The sequence below is a fragment of the Spermophilus citellus genome (genome assembly GCF_964194105.1).
Source record: "Spermophilus citellus genome assembly, chromosome: 11".
In the NCBI taxonomy this organism is placed as follows: domain Eukaryota; kingdom Metazoa; phylum Chordata; class Mammalia; order Rodentia; family Sciuridae; genus Spermophilus; species Spermophilus citellus.
This window is the reverse complement of record NC_138192.1, coordinates 134246957-134268568: the sequence shown is the minus strand read 5'-3', so window position 1 is coordinate 134268568 and position 21612 is coordinate 134246957. Positions and strand designations below refer to the sequence as shown.

The following is a 21612-nucleotide window of genomic DNA, read 5'->3' as shown; positions in this document are numbered from 1 at the left end:
ATGACACATTTGTGCCCTGTTACCCAGTCAGCCTGTGGGGTAGATGTGTGTCTTGTCTGAGAGTTGAAACCAAGGGTCAAGGTAGGCCATCTGCTGCTCTGTGGTGACCGGGGTCTGTGCTTAGGCACCGAGTCCACGTCAGGCTGCTCTTGGACCTGGATGTGGTCCCTGTCCTTGGAGAGCACGGCTGAGTAGGAGAGGCTGGGGTCAGGGACGGTGGGAAGGAAAGGTCAGTTCCATGGTGAGGAGAGCTGAGCCTCTGGCGGGCCAGGGGGACGGCTCCCTCTCTAAGAGCTTCAGTCCAGGACAGGTGCAGGGCAAGGTCATGCTGCCTGTGGCCCAGGTGTCAGACTCTCCCGGGTAGCCACGCCCCTGCAGCGCCCAGCCCAGAGGCCCAGGCTGCCCTGCACATACTGGCTCCCTCTCAGTCTGACCCAGATCACCATTTTAATAGAACAACTACAGATCATCTGCTAATGAGATTGTTACTATAAATGAAGGAATTTCTCTTAAATAAAAGGAAATTTGCACTAAACAAAATGATCTAACACTGTCATGAACATTGGAAGAGGAGTAGAAATGAGCATGTTCTTTGAAACAAACCCGACCAGTCCGTTCTGAAGCGTTCTTATTTCCAATCCTCCTGAAGGGATCTGGAGTCAGTCCTGAAGGAAGACAGAGAAAAGCTGAAGCTGCTGCAGAGGTCCCAGCCCTGGTTCACCGAGGGCCAGAGGCAGGAGCTGCGTGAGGTCCACCCATGGGTCCAGACAGGGGGCCTGCCCGCAGCCATCAATGTGGCGGTAAGCTCACAAACCCACTCTTCATCAGGTCCCAAAAGTTCACCAAAGGACACTCACTGTGCTATCTCTGCAACTTTTCTGTAAATTAAAAAATCTGAAAATAAGTTTATTTTTTGAAAAAGGAAAAGCTTCTCCAACTCTGCCGAGCCTGCCTGGAGGGGTCCCCTGCCGCTGGCTCTTCAGCATGGTCCCTGAGGTCTGGTGCCGGCTCTCAGCCTTGTGCTGACCTCGGAGTGCTTCCCCTTCAGTTCTGTCTGTGTTTAACAAGCAAAGGGCCTCTCCTGCACCCTCTCCTGCACCCTCGATTCCACCCCCTGCGCATCCTGGTCCCAGGGTTTCAAAGCCACGCGTGCACTCCAGTCCCTCTCCCCAGCCTCACCCCTGCCACACTGGCCTCTGGCCTTGGCGCTGCCTCCCCTGGCCTCCCTTCTGTGTGAGGCTCCTTCCTCTAGTTGGCCTCCCTGCTCCAGCTGGGGACAGTGGTCCCTAGGCTGTCTAGTCTTCTGGAGCTTGATGTGTCCAAAATCAAGTTCCTGATCACCCTCAGAAAGAGCCGTTCTGCCCCCTCCCCCCATCTCACTCCTCGGGCACATGCTGGGCTCCAGTCACTCCGCCAGCCACCAGAAGATCCTGTCACTGGCTTTGCAGTGGATAGAAGCCAGATGCTCCTCACCCCTCCACTGTCTCCCCACACACAGTGGCACTGCACCTGCATGTTGAGGTGGCTTCCCAGTTGTGGTCAGTGCGCCTCTCTGTTCCCCAGAGTCAGGTCACCAGCTCAGAGCTCAAGTCCCTCCCGTCTCTGCCCGTCCTGGTCACGTGGCCATCCAGACCTGCCACCATCTCGTCTCCTCTCCAGTTTCCCTCCCCTCCAGCTGCTCTGGCCTCTTGGCTGTTCCCAGGGTCCCCCGGCAGGTACTGCTGCAGGATCCTTGCCCCCTCCCTCTGCCAGGAACCCTCTCCTCGGGTGGCCCGCCTGGCTCTGGCTCTGGCTGCCTTTGAGCCTCCTATCTCATGACCCCAGGACCCCGAGGCCTCCCGGGGCTGGTGCAGCCCCTTGGGCAGCCTCCTGGGGTCAGGAACTGAGAGCAGCTTCGCTGGGCGGTTCTGGCCCAGGGTCTCACGAGAGTGAAGGCAGGTTCCGCTGAGGCTCCTGTCACTTGACCCCTGCCTTGAAGGCCGCAGGCGAGCTGGTGCTAGCTGTCGGCAGGGGCCTCGTTCCTCACGGAGAGCCAGGGTGATATGAGGGCATTACGTGCAGCTGCTCTCCCTGGAGAACGGGGAAGTGCGCACTTCCTGAAGAGCCCCACGCTCTTCCTGAGTGCAGCCCAGGCTTGAGGGGGCTGAGGCACCACCTCTGGAGAGAAAGGTGGGAGGAACGTGAAGACCCATTCAGCCCCTGCAGCCCTTTCCTGTGGCTCTCGTGGACGGCTGTCCAACGCCGCAGCGTGCTGCACCGTCCCCACACCCGCCCACTGCGGCCTGGCACTTTCACCCTTAGCGTGCTGTGGCCCACCCTCCAGACCAGAGTCCAGCTCCAGGCACAGGCAGACGCCACACCTGGTCACCTGCATCCTACTCAGTTGGAGCCTCTGCAGCCAAGGCTCAGCCCCAAGCTTCTCACCTGTCACCTTTCTTCCTTTAAGGAATGTGTTTACTGTGAAAGTGAAGAGAAGGGCAGCATCTGTGTGCCATATGAGGGGGACATTCCTTCCCTGGGACTCAGCGATGCGTCCGACACCAAAGAAGAGGAAAGTGGGCAAGCCCCGAGGCCCAGGGAGGAGGAGCAGACGTAACCCCGGCCAACGGCAGGGACCTGCGTGGACGGTGCCTGGAAGAGACGGGAGGTCTTCACGTTTGCTTCTGATGAAATGGACATAGATGCTTACATTGCTTTTTGTCTTAGGGGGAAAAAAAACAGTTTTCTGAAGCGGTGATTTAAAACTGGAGAGTAGGAAGGGTTTAGGAAGAAGTATGTTTTCATATTTAAAATACAAACATGGAGTTTGGGGGTGGAGCAGAGATTTTGGTTGTTGCTGGACTTGAAGAAGATGGAGACCCATCCGTGGACGTTTCAGGGAAGTTGCCACAGTGCCCTTGGAAGTTCTTCAACCACAGTGAGACCTCTGGTCCAGTGCACCAGCATCCACTGGCCCCTGTGGGTTGACCCAAGGCATCATGGCAGGCTGTGACAAATGGCCAGGAAGCCATGAGTGGCTCTGAGCTGAGACTCCAGTGTTCTGGAGCTTTCCCAGGGTGTCTTTAGATTGGATCAACTTCTGTCCTCAGGGGCTTATCCGCAGTGGTCATTAGTCCAGCCAGGTGTTGGTCCATATACTGCAGAGGTAACAGCCTCTCCTCGTGTTCTTCAAAGGCTTCACATGAGGTGGTGTGCACCTAACTCGCCGCTTGGCTTCCAGGACCGCGGTGGTGGACATTTTGGTCTGACGTGCTCCTGTTTGTAGAGAACAAAGTTGAAATGCTCGCTTCAGCTTTGAACAGAGCCCAGTGGTTTGTGTGACCAGCTTCATCAGACTGATGCCCGCTCAGATCCTGGGAGCGTTTCCACCTCGTCCTCACACCCCTTCAGACCAGATGGTCAATAGCAGAGAGAAATACGGGACCAGTCAGGTCGTCATATCTTCATGGTGACCTCCCTCTGCAAACCAAGCCTTGACCACTTTGCAGGGGACCCAGTCATGTCTGGGCTTCGGTTGGAGCCTCTCAGACATCAGCTCTGACCCAGCAAAGCCAGTGCCAGCTCCTGGCAGAGAACAGCCTTGGCGACCCGGAGCTGGCGGCCCACCGCTGCTGACTCCATCGCGTGTTCCAGGACGGTGGGCTCCCCTCCCCCTACACCCTGGGGCTGCCTGGCCCTCACTATTTCATGTGCCTGTCCTCTCCTGGTACAGCTTCAGGTCTCTGCTGTGACATCTGCCAGCACTGCCACACTTCCAGATTATCTGAACTCTTGGGGAAGAAGACCAGTCTGTCTGTCCGACTTTAGAACACTCACGTGCACCAGATATCCCAAAGGCTGCTGGGAAAGTGTAATGTTCGTCCCTGTTGTGAGTAAGAAGTTGCAGCTGGTGAATCTGTTCCCTTAAAATTGGAATGAGACCGTGATGCTTGATAGGAAGCAGGTTTCCCTGTTCTTTGGAAAAAAAACAGCTACAAGAAAGGTGGCATCTCCTCATAAAACCATTTTATGCCTGAATGTTAATACTATTTTTTATTAATACAAGAACACTTTTTTTTTTTTAATTTACAAAGCAACAGCACCTGCAGTTGCCCAAGCGATGGTGGTAGTCTGTGTGTTCACGAGCATGGTGGGCGGCTGGCTGCCTCCGCCTCAGATCCTAAGGGACAGATGGTAGACTAAGGTTACACTTAGGGTTCCAAACACAAAACTGCCAAAATGCTCTCTCTCCTGCCGTGAATGTTTTCCATCAGCATTATTGTATTTACTCCATGCTCACTGGTTGTTAACTGCTCAGAAGTTGACTTCATAGGGTGATTTTGTGAATTTGTTTACATGATGCCAAGCATCGAGTCCTGTCTCTCTAGTGTGTGTGCTTACACGGGTGTCAGAAAACATTTTCTCTGTTTTAAACTGAGCCTTCTTTTTAATATATTCATGAGAAGATGTGTAAATAAGCCGTCAGAGTTTACGTGATGATTTGTTGAGCCTTGCCGGACAAGTGGTTTGTTCGTGCACAAACCAAACTCTCCTCACCCAGTGCAATATATCTGTGTGACTGCTTGTGTCTTTTTATGATGTTTTTGCCTTTTAGAAAATTGGTAAATAAAGCAAATATATTTTTATTTTAAGTTGCATGTTTGTTTTGTTTTGTGGTAAAAGATGATCAAGAGGTGTTTGGGTATTTTTGTTTGTTTTTTTTATGCCACACTCCAGCAATTCTGAATCAGGGAATCCTGGACCCCAGGGGTCACTTCGTTGCTCCCTCCTGTGGCCCCCTGCTGGTCCCTTTCCAGTCTGCTCTGCCTCTCTCCAGCACTCTTGCCCCCCTTACCCACTCACCACAGACCATGGAGTGAACTCCTGATGCCCGTGGACTCACGCAGTCCCGTCCTCCCTCCTGCAGCCTTTTCACTCGCTGTCCCGGGATGTGCTGCCTGGCTTAGCGCCAGAGCCCCTCTCCACTCTGCTAGACCCCAGGCCCCGCTCGCTCGGTCAGCCCCCACCCCCGTCGTCAGTTCCAGCTGGACTGATGGCTCTGCCATGGAGCTGAGGGCCAGGAAGTCAGAAGGATGCTGTCCCCTGGGGAACAAGACAGGCAGGGCACTCCTGACACACCTCCCGCCTCGCCACCTGCTGGGGGGAAGTCCACGGAGGGGAGGTGTGAGGAGGCCTGCTCCCCTCTTCCCCCCACTTTTTAAACAGGGGTAAATGGATCCTGGGCCCAATGCTCAGCCTTCCCGGAGCTCCCTGGGCAGGAGGTGGGCTGAACTCTGGCTCCTGGCCTGGCTGTCTAACTACCAGTGCTGATGAAGGGACCTAAGGCAGGGTCCCAGTAACACCAAAGTGGCTGCAAACCTCTGAACTGCCAGATAGCTGCTTCACTGAATCCTGAGCACCTCTGGAAGATCTGTGATTGCATTTTTCTTAACCCTAAAAACCCTCTCTATTTCTAAACCAAAAGGAGATTCTCTGAGTCACCTGGGCAGACTGCTCACAAGGGCCTGGACATCTGCAGGCTGGTCACTGCCTTTGTTCCCCTGGGAATTTATGGCCTGTCACTCCTGCTGCTAACTGGTCAGCCTGTGGCCACCATGGCGCTGCTCAACCTCTGCTGAACTCTGTTCCTGGCTCTAGGGGGATCAAAGGGCCCAAATGCTCAGGAAGTCTGTGCTCAGGCAAACTTTGAAGGCAGAATCTGTCCAAAGGACAAATGGCAGGAAGTGGGTTGGCTAGCAGAGGCCTGAAGAAGGAAGGAGACAAGGCTTGGTGGCCCCAAGATGAGGTAGCCAGGTTTCTGGGACAAAGTCCAAGCCACCCGACAATAGACCCACTAAAGGAAATTGAGATCGACTCTGCAGGAGGGCCTCAAGCAACTTGAGTCCAACACAGAAGGACTCTGCTGACTCCAGCACTGGCCAGTCCTGGCCTTTTCCTTCTCAGGGTACTTGGTCACACGGAGGCATGTCTCAGTCCTCTGTCCCTCAACTCTAGGCAGTATTCTTCAGGACTCTTCAGCACCCAGGTCCCCAGCCCTCACTTCTGTTAGTGTGCTTTTAAAGCCAAAGTGAAGACATCATGACCTATAACCAAAACAGAGTTCCTGAATTTCCTCACATTGAGAATAAAAACTACATCTGGGCCTGCACAGATGCCAAGGAGCTCCAACTACTATGTCATTGGGCAGTTAAGTCTACATATGTACATCACCACCTGGTATTTGGTTCTAGAAATTATCCTTTCTTCTGTAAGACTGGCAGAGACTCAATCATCTACCTCTTCTCCCTAGTTTGATCAAACTGCTGAAAATCCCTTTTTCCTTTTTCCATTGTTGAGTGATTTCTTATTTGGGCTGGCAGCTGAATCTGGCCAGTCTGGAACCAGGCAGTTTCCCTTGGATGGGCTGTCAGTAACAACTATAAATAAGCCTTCCTTGCCTTCTCTGTAGATGGATTTTAAATCTTGAAACCCTATAAACAGCATTACATTGCTGTGACTATAAGAGAATCGTTGCTCCATAAGCCCAAACTGTACTAAGAGACAATTTCTTTTCTCGGGCTGCGTTTTTCCTGGAGTCCCTTATCGCCTTCATGTTTACTTGTACCATTGGGCTTTATCATGTCCTTTTCTGCCCCTCATACCTAATTCCCCAGTCAATCTCAGTGTCTTCCTAGAGGCTCCCCCAGTTCCCAGATCATGCTATCCCAGGAGGAACACTTTCATGGAGAGCATCCTAAAACATTTTTGGCCTGGTTCACTTAGATATTGGGAGAAATACAAGTTTGCAAACATGGGAGTGCAAAAATAATTACTGAGTTTATTTTTTCCTGTTTCTTAAACTAGTTGAAACTTAATTGTACTCACGTGGGAGTCTCCTTCCCTGAGAGGTGATGTCTGAGTGGTAAAGGACTTTAAGGTCACAGGTCATCTACAGGCTCCATTAGGATCCACCATTCAGCACCACCCCCCATCAGTCTCATTATTAGGAGTTGGGGGAAGACTGACTGGGTGTCTGAGCAGCCTCCCTGGAGGGTACATGGAATACAGCCAAGCTTTGGAACGTGTGTGCGCGCGCGCGTGCGCGCGCGCATGTGCACATGCTGCATAAATGATAGGCTAGGGGAAATCTCAGGGGCCTACACATACAGGAATAACCCAGAGGCAGAGCAGGAATAGATAAGAGTGGGCAAGAGGGGCTACCAGGTGAGGGGAGGTCAATGAGGTGACTTTGGGGACTTTCAAATCTTTTGACCCAAATCATATCTGTAGCCTGTGATGGTTCTTCTGTTGGGGAGCTACAGGTTTGCTGGACCTGCCTTATGGAAAATGGAGGGTGGGGATCTTCTTGCCCAGCTATGGTGTCCTGGGGCTCTCCTCTTCCAACAGCCTTCCAGCCAGGCTACCAACGCTGGCCCTTCCCTACTCACAGTTCATGGGGTCAAGTTCTGTGCTGGAGTGCTGGGAGGTGGAGAGGAGTCCTAGGCCAGAACTGGGCCCTTGAGCAGGGTTGCTCACAGCCTGGAGGAGCTGAGAGCAGACCTTGACAATCCCAGCACGGGAAAGTAGTGCAGGACTAGGTTAGGTGCTGCTGCGGGGATGGGTGTTGGGCTAGACCCAGCTGGACGGGGCAGGCATCTCCTAAGGACATGGAGAGGAAACTGAGACCTGAACAGTGAGGAGGCCCTCGCTGAAGGTGGGTTCAGAGCCTGTTCAGGAAGAAGGCTGGTTGAGTGCAGAGGCCGAGTGCCAAGAAGCCATCTGGGTGCACAGGCTCTGACAGGCTGCGAGGGGCATGAGAGGACCAGGTCAGGGTCCCCAGGGCGCTGCCTAGGGGCGCGGTCCCGCGGCCCAGGCACCCCGCGGCGAGGCTGGGCGGCCAGATGGGCGGCGAGCTGTGGGGGTCGCAGGCGTCTGGCCAACACAAGCGTTGTCAGCTGAGGCCCGCGGGACAAAGCGGACGAGACAAAGGCGCGGCCAACACCTGTCGCTCTTGGCGCTGCCGTGGCTTTTCTCCGCTGAAGCGGCTGCAGCTGCCAACTGTCACGGGCATCAAGTTACGGCGGCCAGACGGCAGTTCTGGCGGGCCGGGCGGGAGGATGCGGGGGCCAAAAGAGAGGCGGGACTTGAGGGGACAGCACGAAAGGGATTTGGAGCAAAGGAGGAGGGGCGATGGAAGCGGTGGGGGCCAGGGAAGGGTGGGCTCATGGGGTGCGGGAGAGAACAAGGGAGGGCTGTGCGGGGTGAGGGCGAGAGGAAGAAGGAGGTGTATTGGGGGGGTTGAAATCGAAGGAAACTGTGGGGGAAATGAGGGGAGCTCTGGGGGAAAGAGGGATGTGACCAGGGAACAACGGACCTCCGGTGGGGGAGCCAGGGAAGGACTGGCAGTGTGCGGGGAGGTGGGGGCTGCGGGGGGGTGGGTAGGTGACCAAGAGAAAAGAACCTAAAGGAAGATTTGGGAAGGAGCTCCTGCGGACCTCCCCATACTAGGATTCCGGTGCAAAGTGGCAAGCTTGGGTGTCCACAGAGTCCGCAGTAAACGTGAGGGGATCGCAGGGCAACCCTACACTTGCTGCACAACTGACCCCCACTTCCCTGGGGCTTCGCACCCACCCCAGCCTGGACACGAAGTCCCCTCCAGATCCGGAGTCCACGGACTTGACTTTGGTTCTGCTTCTCCAGAACCCGGCCACTGGCGACTGGCTGGAGCGCTACTCTTGGGAGGCACGTTTAGGGAACCAAAGGAGGAGCTAACGCAAGGACGGATGGACGGATAGATGGATGGATGGTGGGAGGGAGGGAAGAAAGGAGGAAGGACGGCATGAATGGGTCAGCCCCCTCACAGCAGATCCGGGGATCCTAGGGCAGCCGAAAGCAGGAAACAAGCTTGCTCAAGGCCGCTGCCCCCGGGTCACCGCCCCCCGGGTACAGCCCCCGCGGAGGTCGTTGGAGGCCGGGCTGAGGGCCCCGCCCCGCCAGCTGCCGACCGGCTGGGGCTGCCGCGCCGGACAAAGCACGCCGCTTCCATTGGCCGAAGGGCGCCTCGAGGCTGCCTGCTAGGAGTCCGCGCTGCCAATTGGCGCATTGAGATGCAAATAAGTGGCTATAAAAGGGGCGGGGCCGCTGCGAGCCGGAAGACGCGAGAAACTGAGCCGGACAGCGGGACTCCCCCGGTGCTGCGAGGGGCGCGGGGGCTCGCAGCCCTAGCCGCGCTCCTGGTGGTGAAGGCATGGCTCCGCCCCTGGTTCCCGCCAGGGACTGTGCGGGCCGCGAGGACGAGGACTGCTGGGAGGCCCGCGGGGACCGCAAGGTGCGAATGGGGCCCGCGGGCGGAAGGGCGAGTGGGAGGCTTGGCGGGGCTGGGGTTCAGTGACCCGCTTCCCGCAGGCCCGGAAGCCTCTGGTGGAGAAGAAGCGGCGTGCGCGGATCAACGAGAGCCTGCAGGAGTTGCGGCTGTTGCTGGCTGGCGCCGAGGTGCGGCGGCCCCGCGGGCGCCGGTGGCTGCGGGGAGGGCGGGGTGGGTCCCGGCGCGCGGCCAGGCTCACCGCTCTTCCTGCCCGCGCAGGTGCAAGCTAAGCTGGAGAACGCCGAGGTGCTGGAGCTGACAGTGCGGCGCGTGCAGGGCGCGCTACGGGGCCGAGCGCGCGGTGAGTGGCAGCGGGGCGCGTGGACCCTGCGCGGGTGCCTTCTCTCAGGATGTCATTCCCCTGAAATACCTCTCTTCCAGCGACGTCCCTGCCCTGTCGGTAGCTAGGGCTCCCAAAAGCGGGGTTCACGTCCCCCCTCTCCTGGGTGAACTTGGTACCCATGGCCAGGGTGAGCCTGGCCACCGGCATCGCAGCTCATGGCGTCGGGCGCTGCTCTCTTCCTCCCACTCGCAGAGCGTGAACAGCTGCAAGCAGAAGCGAGTGAGCGTTTTGCTGCTGGCTACATCCAGTGCATGCACGAGGTGCACACATTCGTGTCCACATGCCAGGCCATCGACGCCACGGTAGCAGCGGAGCTTCTGAACCACCTGCTTGAGTCCATGCCGCTGCGCGAGGGGAGCAGCTTCCGGGATCTGCTGGGGGACACCTTGCCAGGGCCACCTGGAGCCCCTTGGGGAAGTGGCTGGCCCCCCGGAGGGGTCCCTGGGTCCCCACTGCCCAGCCCTCCAGGCCTGGGGGACGACCTGTGCTCTGACCTAGAGGAGGTTCCAGAGGCTGAACTGAGTCGGGTGCCTGCTGAGGGAAGGGACTTCATGCCTCCAGCCCTAGATAGCCTGACTGTGGCCCGATTACCCCAGAGCGTCTGGAGGCCTTGGTGACAAATGCCAGCCAGGGACCTGCAGGCACTGGCTAGGCCTGCCTGAACTCTACTCCCTCATCCTTGGGGTTCAGATGTGGAATAAGTTTGCGAGACATCTCCTAGGTCTGCCCTTCCCCTTCCTCCAGTGGATGGCTTGCAAGGCAGCCCCTGATGACCAGCCCAGTCAGGCCCTAGTCCTGTTTCTTGAGGGATTTACTTTCCCGGAACCTACAGCTCTGGGATGGGTAGAGGGAGGGAGCTACAGGCAGGAGGAAGAATTTGGTAGGCTACCAGGGCTCACACACATTCACCTGCGCTAGCCCTTTCTGGCAGTCTAGTGACGGGGGAAGAAGTGACAGAGTGATGCTGAGCCTCCCCAGGGCTGGACACTCAGGCCACAGCCCTGAACAGAAGCTTGAATTTGCCACTTCTGCCAAGAGCCTAGGGAGAGGCTAGTAATTCTGCAGTGTTGCTCTGAGCTACTCTGTACAACTTGTTGGTAGCACACCTGAGTTTGTGTATGTGGTTGCCATCAAGGGTTCCAGTTGAATTAATAAAGAATTTTGGAGTTAGCTACCTTTGAAGTATTACTGATGTGTCATTAATGTGTCAGAGATGTGGATACTAAAGTAAGCACATTTTTTTTTCTCCGACACTAGTGAATGTCTTAAAATTTTTCACTGTTTGTTAGCAAAGTAAGTTAATGTGATGGAGGTGGAGACACCTCCACTGCCTGGCAGGTCCTGAGGCCTGGCCTCCTCTTCCTGAGGAAAGAGTTCATAGGCATGGGATTTGTCTCCAGGGTAGCTCAGCCATAGGGAAATGGCCCTTCTTTGTATCGGTCTATTGTTTATGAGCTTCCAGGAATAAACACTAATGGCTAATTGCTGGCCATCTGGCTTGAAGTGTCAAAGACCTGGCTTAGGATCCACAAGCATAATGCAGATGTCAAGCTACTTGCATTGTCACTTTTTTTTTCCCCGGGTGCCATTGATTTTGGGGGACAAGGAGACCCACCTAGTTTATGGCTTGCAGTGCCATGGCCGCAAGCACCTTGAACTTGAGGTCAAAGTGGACCCAGGAAGTTAGAACCCCTAGGGATGGGCAGCTGTGATGTAGAAACCTGCCCTTTCAAGCTGGGGAAGGCCTGCAGATAGCACAGGGTCAGTCAACAGCAATCACTGCCACAGCCAAGCCCCCTCCTGCTCCAAGATCCCAAAGCAGCTTGTTCTCACTGAGGGTTGGGTAAGGTTGAGATGTAAGGATTTAGGATTGACATATGGGTCTCCTCTTGGGCCATTTGTCTTTAAGAGCATCTTTCCCAACAACCCCTTTACCAAAGTCTCTCAGCAGGTCCTGGCCACCAGGGGTTCACCCTAGTTTCCCTATAATTCAATCCTAGACCTCTGGCCCTGGGCTATAACCAGATGCAGCTTCATTTTAGTAACTGGGGCTGAGCTGTCAAGAGGGTTGGAGAGGGTTGGGCCCACCAGGAGGGCTGGAGGAGTGGAAATGTTACTCCTGGGGTTATTTTCATAGCCCCAGACAGTGATGCACAGGGACACAAATAGGTAACATGCCTTCCTGTTAGCCCTACCTTGTGAGGCTCCCAACAACATCCACTGTGATGAGCTCTGGTGCTGGAATTGCTTGGAACAACTCTACTCTGACATCACTCTCATCCCATCTTCCCAGAGGCCCTGGAAGGTTGGTCAATGAGGATGCAAGGTGCAAGAGGCTGACCTGGGGTAAAAGTGCCAGGACCTGCCCAAGGTCAAAAGCTGCTGACCCAGAAATCAGGCCCTGTGCTTCTCCAGTCCAGAGTCAGCCTCTCTAATCTTTAGAATCAACTTTTGCTTTCTCTGAAATAGGAATGATTCCCACAGCCATGACCACCAAGTTTTCCTAGGGTGAGAGCTGCTTTTGCCCATGGCACAGCCTAGAACCTGGGACTACAGGCTTTACACTCCGCCAGACAACTATCTCCTGTGGCCTCCTCACTCCACGGCCCCTGGGTTCCCTCACAGGCCTCCTGCTAAGCAGTTGATGGCCTGGCTTCCTCCTCCTCTGAGAATTACCTCCTTGTCTCAAATCCCTGGCCCTGTGTATTAGTCATCTATGGCTGTCACAACCAATGACCATGAACTTGATTTAAAACACCACATGGTAGCTGGGTATGGTGTCTCGAAATAAAAAAATAAAGGGCTGGGGATGTAGCTCAGTGGTAAATTACTCCTGGGTTAAATCCCCAGTACTCTCTCCCCAAACATGTTTATTATCCAGAAGTTCTATAGGTTAGGGGTCCCCCACAGGATTTGTTGGGCTCAGATCAGGTGTTGGCAGGCTGGTGTGCATTCCTGTCTAGAAGCTGGAGGACAATCCATTTCCTCCACCCACAATTCTGGGTGCATGGCCCCCTTCCCCATTTTCAAAGTCAGCAGTGTGTTGCACCTTGTCTGACCTTCCATAGTCACGGGTCTTCTGATCCTCCTCTTCTGCCCCCTCTTTCCTTGTACTTTTAAGGACTCCTGTGCCTTCTTTGGAGCCCATCTGGAGAGCCCAGGATAATCTCCTTAATATCCAGACTTTTATCCTCAATCACATTTGCAATTTCTTCTACCATATAAATTAACACATTCAAAAATTCTAGGGATTAGGATGTGGGCATGGCAGGGCCATTATTCTGTTCCCCATATCCACCTGTGCCTTGGACCAGGCACTCTGCTTTCCATCACTAGGCACCGGGGGCCAATTTCCCACATGGACACTGGGTCCCTCCCTTTTACCTGTTCAGTGCCTCTGCTCTCCACTGCATCATCCATTTTGTCTCCCTGCTGGATTGTTCTTTTCAACCTACAACAATTTGTAGTACTTACATCTGGAGGAAGGAGAAACAGGTTCTCCCATCTGATGTGCGCTATTGGCCTCTGCCTCCTTTCCCTGCTCAGGCATGGCCCCCATGAATGACCCCCACTTCAGCACCTCATTCCTCACTCCTTTCAGATCAGGTACTGCCCACCCTCCTGCTGCAAGCCCGGTGGAGACCGCCGTGGTGTGCATGTTTCCCAGTCCAGCCTCTCCCCAGGACCTTCCTCCCTGCATCGGCAAATTTCTTCCAACCTCCAGAACATCACACTTCCCACAATCTTCTGCCTCACTGGCCATCATGGTTTCCGTGTGGATGCTCCTCTCTGCTGATCTCTGAATGTGGGCATGTCAGGCCCAGGGCTCTGTCCTCCGTCCCACCTCGAGGTCATCCCCCATACCAGTCTACCTGGCCTATGCCCTCTCCAGCTGGCTGGCTCCCGGATGCTCCTCTCCACTCCAAGTTTCTCGGCCCTGATGTCTGATAGCATCACAAACTTGCCACCACCCCTCCGCAGGCATCCTAGGCACTTCTCGGCACCCACTGAGGAGGCAAAAAATGTTGAGTTTCCCTCGATTTCTTTCCAGTCAACCCAGCCCGTGAGCATGACTTCTAAATCCTGTCTGCACCTGGCCTTCCTCGCCCCTCTCCAGCCGGCGCCACAGCAGGCCACTGACTACTCCACCTAGTCCCCCAGGCTGCTCACCCGCGGCCTCAAGGCTCCCCCTGCGCTCGACTCTGCACTCAGACCTTCGGGTCGCCCGGGCGCTGGGGGAACCTGGAGCTCACGAGCCCAGGGCCGAGCTCCACAGGTCACAAGGATCGCGGACCTGGTGGCAGCTAGCGCTCGGAGGGGTCCAGGAGGAGTCAAGGCCTGGACCCCCGCTCCCGCCGAGGCCAGCCGCGGAGGCTCCTGAGAGGTGCCATTCCCGTGCACTTCTGTGGCCCGCGCGCGCCCCGCGTGCCAACCCTGCGGGCGAAGCCAACGGCCCCAGCTCAGCGGTAGCGCCAGGGTACAGCAGGCAGGCTGCTGCGGCCGCCGCCCTCCCTGGGATCCCGAGGGACCGTGCGGCGTCGCTCGGCTGCCCCCGACGTCGTCGGCCCTGGGAGAGCCTGCGCCGCGGAGCCGGCGAGCACGGCCCAGGTGAGCGAGCCGCAGCGCCGGGGCGGTGGGCCCTTCCAGCCCGCAGGGAGGCCTTGCCTTCACTGAAGACACGTGCTCTGGCTGCCCCTGTCTGCCCCCTCCCGGTGCCACCCTCCTCCCCGGGGGCACCCTGCAGGCAGAGTCCGGTGATTGTCCATTCTCCCTCCTTAAGCGACTGAGTGACCCCATATCCCACACTGTCCCTTTACACCTGCATCTTAGCTCAGGTCCTCCCCCTCACCTGGAGAAGGGTCCTCAAGAAACTCCCTGCTTCAGACTTGAGCTCCCGGGCTGGGTCCCTTCCAAAGGCCAACCCTGTGGGTCCACGAGGCACCCAAGGCCCGTTCTCCGCGGGTGGTCTCAGGACTTCTTCGCTTTGCTTCTGGGTCCCCTTCCCACCATCTGTGCCCTCCGCTTCTGTGGATTTACCAACCGGCTGTTCTTTCTCCCTGTGGCCTTCAAGTCCGGCTCAGAGAGCACCTTCTGTGGGAAGTCCTTTCTGGTCACCCTGTCGTCGTTTCCAAGGTTTCTTTGGTATCCCTGATGGCACGTTTCAAATATTTATTCATTCCACAACTGTCTCTCGGATGCCCACTGCATGTCAGGCAGTGTTCTCGTTGCTGGAGACAGAACAATGTTTCTTCTCAAGCTTATACTGTAGTGAGAGGAGACAGGCAAGAAATACACAATAAGGCAGGCTGTCTTTACCTGCGGGAGGAGTATCAGTAAGGTCGCCACAGGCAAGGTGGGGAGGAAACAGGATGGTTTCCCATGAGATTGATGGGAGACGACCTTGCTGCCAGATTTTACTTGAGCAGAGTGTAATTATATGAGGGAATGAGCCCAGCAGCTGTCCTGGGAAAGAAAGTTCTAGGTAAAATAAACATAGGTTCAGAGGATGAGACTGGAGCTGGATCCCCATAGTCTTTAAAAATTCTCATTCTCTCTCTCTCTCTCTCTCTCTCTCTCTCTCTCTCTCTATATATATATATATATATATATAATATATTTTATATACACATATACATATATATGGATTTTATATATATATATATATATATATATATGCAATAACATGTTTACTGTGTACATAGTGTGTGCCAGGGAACTGTGCATGAAGTGCCTAACTGCAGGATTTTATCTGTTTTCCAAATGCTATAACAACCCTCAATTATTACTATTCTTCATATCACTGATAGGGAAACTGAGGCTCTAGTGGATTAAGTAGCCTTAAACTAGGTTTTATTAGAAAAGCAGTACACAATCCCAGAAGCTGTCAGGCCTCCCAGAAGGGTATCCCTCCTCCTCCTGCACCAGGCCTCCTCCCTCTTGGTACTCTCCACCATTAACAATTTCTTCAGTGTCTTTTTGGTGTTTGCATTTGCAAGGATATTTATATAGGATCAAGGTCTTTTACCTTTTTATATAAATGAGACCATTCTTCAACATGTTTTATTGATTTAACAACATAGACCAAGCTCCTTTGTACCACGCATGTCTTGGGGGCTGGGACACAGTCATGAGGAGACAAAGCCCCTTGATTGAGGGACTTACCTGACATTGCCTCTATCAGACACAGATCCTTCTCACTCACTTTAACCCTAGGGAGTGTCCCACTGTATGAGCATCCCCCTTGATGATACAGAAAGGGATTTGCAAATTCTGCTGAAATCAGTACTCAGTAAACATCCTGTACTTTGCAACCAAGAGGCACTTTATGTATGCCACCAGAATGCGAGGCAGCTTCAACATCCTCATGAGCAGCCTGCATTCTTGCTTTGCTGATTACCATTATTAAATGTTTTTTAAAACATAGGGAAGGATTCTGAGTTTGGTGGGTACCTCCCAACATATTTTGAGATAATTACATATTTTCATATGTTCGTCCTTCAACCTATCAATATGGGGTGTTTTGTGACTAGATTCACAATGTTGAGCCTTGCTTGTATTTTTGTTATGAACCCCTATGCAGATGGTGGGATCAAGGTCCTACTGAATCTGTGTCTGATTTTCTGTAGGATTTTTAAAAAGCAGACTTCTTTGCAACAGTCTCAGGTTCACAGGGAAATTGAGCAGAAGGTGCAGAGACTTCCATTTGTCCTGGCCCACCCCTGACCTCCTGCATGGACACACCCTTACCTTACCGCCTATAGTTACCTTAGGGTGCACTCTTAGTATTGGGTCCGTACAGTATGAAAAGAAGCTGTTTCGGGCTGGGGATGTGGCTCAAGCGGTAGCGCGCTCGCCTGGCATGCGTGCGGCCCGGGTTCGATCCTCAGCACCACATACCAACAAAGATGTTGTGTCCGCCGAGAACTAAAAATAAATATTAAAAATTCTCTCTCTCTCTCTCTCCCCTCTCTCTAAAAAAAAAAAAAAAAAAAAAAAAAAGAAGCTGTTTCACCACCCTATCACTCTCTGTGCTTTGCCTGTCTCCCCAGCTGCTAGCAAACTCTGATCTTGTTGCCATCTCCATAGTCCTGCCTTTTCCAGAATATTCTGTGGGATCTTCACATCGGTGTTTCTAAGGGATGTTATTTCATAGTTTTATTTGTGCTGTCTTTGTCTGGCTGGATGCCAGTGTCTTGCTGCCTTTGTGAAAAGCCTGGGAGCCTGGCGGTTCCTCTGTGCTGAGTTCTGTAAGTTCTGGACAAGTCCACCTAGAAGTCGTCTGGCCAGCGCTGCTGCTGGCACCACGTCCTCTCTCCTTCTTCACCATCAGTGTCAGTCTTTCCCTTCTCCATCTCTGTCCCCCTCCCTTTCCCCTTCCTCTGCCTCCTTCCTTCTGTTACCCCTTTCTGTCTCTCCATCCATCCCCACCTTTGCCTTTCCAGCCTGCCCCCTCACCTCTGGACTTTTCTTCTTCCCAGCCTCCCTCCCAGGGAGAGCAGGCCTGCTCCCTTGGCTACCTCCTGACCCTCTGGCAGTGGTGTGGAGGGGGTGTTAGGCTAGCACCCACAGAACCAGTGACTTCCTACCCTTGTTACCCCAGTGCAGGGTTTCAGCTCTTGCTTATCAGGGCGGTACCTTGGCCACCATATTCACCACGCTGAAAGAGGCCTGGGGACTGAGTCCCAGGAATGTGTCTGCTCACCAAGTGAGTGCTTTGGGGCAGCAAGCTGCAGCTGGGGAAGAACTTGGTAATGGGGGGCTGGAGATGTGGCTCAAGTGGTAGCGCACTCACCTGGCATGCATGCGGCCCGGGTTCGATCCTCAGCACCACATACAAACAAAGATGTTGTATCCGCTGAAAACTAAAAAATAAATATTAAAAAAAAGAACCTGGTAATGGGAGCTGACCTTCCTGTTCTTCCCCCCGCCCCCCGCCAGTGCTTGCAGACAGCTCCTCCTGATCCTGCCTCTGGTAGTTGAAAAGGGACCACTCAGTTCACATAACTGAGAGCCAGTGGTGGACAGGGCTCTTGAATCAGCCTGGAGACTTCCTTAAAGGACCATTGGTATGTTTGGGGATGCCAGGACAAAGCCAGGAGGGAGCAGTGCCTTGCCCAGTTGAACTGACTCGTGGGATGGAATGGAATAGCTATGGGGCTGGCCTTCTTCTATCTAAGGGTCTGGTGAGGACACCCAAACTTGGAGAATTCCACAGGAGCCAGCTGCTCTCTCCTCTTCCAGAGACCCCACAGGTCCTGAGGGCACCAGGCTCTTGCTTTTTTCCTTTGGCTGTACCTTGGCTCAGACACTACCACACGGATGCCCTGAGACCTGGACTTTTAGGGCTCAGCTGTCAGTGTACTCTGTAAGAACAGAATAGGTGGGGGCCTCATTAGACCCTGCACAGCCTCTGCAGCCTTGGGAGGGGGAAGGCCAGGAAAGGAGGCACACCCTACTTAGGGACACTGAGAACAGATCCCTGCATCTCCTGTAACCAGGAGGAGTTTCAATAGGAAACACTTGGTGGAACAGAGCCTCTTTCTTTTTTTTTTTTTTTCTTTCTTTTTTTTTTTTTTTTTTTTTTTTTGGTACTGTGGATTGAACTTAGGGACATTTGACCACTGAGCCACATCCCCAGCCCTCTTTTGTATTTTTTTAGAGAGAGGGTCTCACTGAGTTGTTTAGAGCATCACTGTTGCTCACGATCCTCCTGCCTCAGCCTCCCAAGCCACTGGGAGGTGCACACATTTGTGTGCACCACTGCACCCAGCAGGGCCTCTCCTTTGAGAATTTAATTCCAGTTCACTCCCCAGTGCTTCAAAAACAAAATAATAGAAAATGTAAATTTAGAGAGTCCAACAGTTGCTGATCATTAGTGTATAGGGCATAAGGCTAAGTCAGAAGAATGGTCAAAAGGTCAGGGAGGCTGGAAAAACAGATGAGACTGAGACCCACAGGCCCTGAGGAAGGTTTCCTGGGGAAGGTGGCATGTGAGTTCTGTAGGACAGATGGAGCTTAGAAGGCAGGAGGGGACGTGCCTTTCAAACTCCAGAGGGTACCTTGCTCCCAACTTTGACTTGGGAATTTCCTGTAGGAATCTCTGATTAAGTAAAGTACCTCAATACATCAGAACTGGCACAGCAACCAGGAGGGTACAGAGGGTGTGAGTGAAGCTCAGGGTTCTCTTCCTTAGAGGGACTGGACTGTGTTTGGGGTGGCCCTGGAGGGGAGGGGTGCTGCCCTGTGGCTCCACCTCTTTCCCTTCTCCCTCCTTCTTCCTATTAGGGGCAGAGCCTGCTCACTCTGGGTCTAGTTCCCCACCAGATTCCTGGGTAGCAGCTTCCTAGAAATTGGAACTAGAAGGCTAATCAGACTCCATCACCCCATCCAGACTCTGCCCTCCCTGAGCTGGGGCAGGAGGACAGTGAGAGGGGGCAAAAGGAATGGTGCCTGCATACCCTATAAAGGTGTGGCAGACCTGGCCAGCAGGGGCTAACCAGGCCAGGCTCCTAAAATAGAGGAGTTAATATAGAAAATAGAGAGTTAGCTCTTGCTGACAAATAACCCCACAACCTAGCAGCTTAACACAAATGTCACTCACAGGTTCTGTGGATCAGGAATTGAGGCTAGAAGGCCCTCTGCCTCTAGGCATGGCACAGGTTCCTGAGAAGCAGAGAAGCTGTCGTGGTCTTCTCACCACAAGCTAAAAGGTGGTGGGCAGGATTCAGATCCTCACAGGCAGATGGGCAGAATGCCTCCTGTCCCTCATTCTCTTCTGCTTTATGGTTGTGATACTGCCAGTTACTAGTGACGAGTTCTGCTGCTCCCTCACATGTTGAAGTCTGAACATTAGAGAAGCATGCTGAGGCAAGCATATAAAGCAGGGTTTATTCAAAAAAAGGGGCAATGAAGACTTCTCCTGGGAGAGAGAAGGGAACCATAGCTGTTATAATGGTATTCCAATAAGTGAGGTGTTCTGCTCTTTTTATGTGTCCTAGGCTTTCTTTGTTCTTCTGCCCTCTTCCCCTTATCTTTCTCCTTCCTGAATACTTGACTAGCCATTTGACTAGGCCTAGGAAACTGGTGGGATGCCAAGAGGTGGGAAACAGGTGGGCTGAAGGGGCAAGGGTAGGATGGAGCAGCCCAGGACACATGAATGAACAACCTTATAGCTCCCTGTAGGGAGGGGCAATTCCTGGGACAGGTTACCTTGGCAACAGATTGGAGCAGGGGCCGGTTCTTGATAAGGGTGGAAGAAGGGCTCTCAAGGAACTAACATTTCAATCCCTCAGGGGACAGTCTCCAACTTCCCTGACTCACTAAAAATTGGCCTCCTTATCCAACCTGACTCGATTTACCTATCTTTACTGATGGCCTAATTTTGGCTTCATTTTCCCCAATTTTAGGAACTCCTTATTGCTATAAGGAAAAGGGGCAATGACCGCTCTGGCTGCTTCAGAGCTGAGAGGGGGCAGTGTGAGGTGGGGCAAGCAGCTTTGGAGTCCCCTTTTTATTAGTCAGATTGGAAGTATGGTTCGGGGAAAACAGGTTGTAAAGTCATTGGAGGATGGATGATTCTAAGACAGAGAAACAAAAATATGAGTACGGAATAAATACTGGAGCATCTGGGTCATGTCAATGTATACCATGAAGATGAGAGCAGTCAATAATCTCTCACCAGGAGGTGTGAGGGCTGAGAAGTTGTCCCCATAATGAGGCCAGAGTGAACAAGGCCTTTATTTGGGAATGTAGATCTTTAACATCCCCAGAGTTATCAGGAATGTAAACACAACATTTAACATGTTATAGATGTCCATAAGATGTAGTTAAGCTACTTAATGTCATCTAATCTTGTAAAACCTTTCTATTGGTATGACCTCTGTGTCTAGTAGAGAACCCTTTATTTCTGTTACTAGGGGCTAGATAATCATGTTGGCAAATATTAATTCTACCTGTATAGGAGGTTAGAAAGATCTGTAGGCCTTCACTGACTAAAAACTTCTGATTTCGCAGTTTCACTTGAAGTTATTAGGCATTCCTTCCTAAGAGTCTCTCTTTTGTAGCCTCCTGTCTCACTTATTTTGGGGGGCTAACACAAATGTATCCTAAGTTACATTAACTATTATTATTATTTCTAAATGCTCATGAATGGCTATGTTTTGTTTTAACTATTTTTACTAGGTGTTTAAGATGAAGCAGGTCAAACTGACTTTTGTTTCTATCTATTGTTAGGAGTAAGTGGAGTGTCCATGGGAGTCACTCTTGGGGTAACTTGAGAGCAGCTTCTTAGTTCTGTTACTGCCATTTGTGCTATGATGGGTCCAGGTCTTGCTTGACCATGTGGTGTCTCTTGGAAGCATCAGGGATATCTCCCTTCTCCAGTGACCCTCCTCTTCATAGCAAGTGCAGTGATTGGATTTCTGTTCTCAGGGGTCTCTTTTATCTCCCTGATTGGGAAGTTGTGTGGCCCAGAGTTGCAAAGCTCTTTAGAGAAGTTTTCTATTCCCTAGATTCAGACTAATTCAGAGGGTAAGAGCCAAATATTGGTTTTCTTGGCCCTTTTAATAAAACTTTAATTTTTAGTCTTGATCTAAACATCTACAAATCAGTCTCACCAGTCTTGAATTAAGGAATATTGGGCTTTAAATTTTTTAATATTTATTTTTTAGTTGTAGTTGGACACAACATTTTTATTTTATTTATCTATTTTATGTGGTGCTGAGGATTGAACCCAGGGCCTTGCATGTGCTAGGCGAGCGCTCTACTGTTGAGCCACAATCCCAGCCCCATGGGCTTTAACTTTAATGTCTATAACCTTATAATCATTTACCCTTTTATTAATTGGGGTTTGTATTATCCTATCTGTTCTGTAGGTGATGGCTTATTATTTTAAATTAACCAGGTTGTGTGTTCTTGAAGCAATACC

General features: G+C 52.8%; 2 protein-coding genes across 8 annotated transcripts in view; both read left to right on the top strand.

Annotated features, from left to right (window-relative positions):
* The window catches only part of PER2 (period circadian regulator 2), a 40717-nt gene extending 36096 nt beyond the window's left edge, over positions 1-4621 (top strand). For 2 of the 6 annotated variants that reach the window (XM_081261351.1, XM_081261348.1), the window contains exons 21-22: positions 650-800; positions 2447-4616. In XM_081261351.1, the coding sequence (XP_081117477.1) occupies positions 650-800; positions 2447-2596 (301 nt within the window). In that variant the 3' untranslated portion in view covers positions 2597-4616. Of the gene's footprint in view, positions 1-649; positions 801-2446 lie in introns of all 6 variants that reach the window. The other 4 variants (XM_081261354.1, XM_081261353.1, XM_081261349.1 and 1 more) reach the window with 4 other exon arrangements.
* Positions 4622-9141: 4520 nt separating this feature from the next.
* Positions 9142-10844, top strand: HES6 (hes family bHLH transcription factor 6). Of its 2 annotated transcripts, none has more exons than XM_081261065.1 (4): positions 9142-9307; positions 9385-9471; positions 9563-9644; positions 9879-10844. In XM_081261065.1, exons 1-4 carry the CDS (start codon positions 9227-9229, stop codon positions 10301-10303), a joined length of 675 nt encoding a protein of 224 aa, XP_081117191.1. In that variant the 5' UTR covers positions 9142-9226; the 3' UTR covers positions 10304-10844. The 2 variants fall into 2 exon arrangements, with proteins under 2 accessions (XP_081117191.1, XP_081117192.1); XM_081261066.1 differs by having other exon boundaries at positions 9563-9604; positions 9879-10141.
* The last annotated feature ends 10768 nt before the right edge of the window (positions 10845-21612 follow it).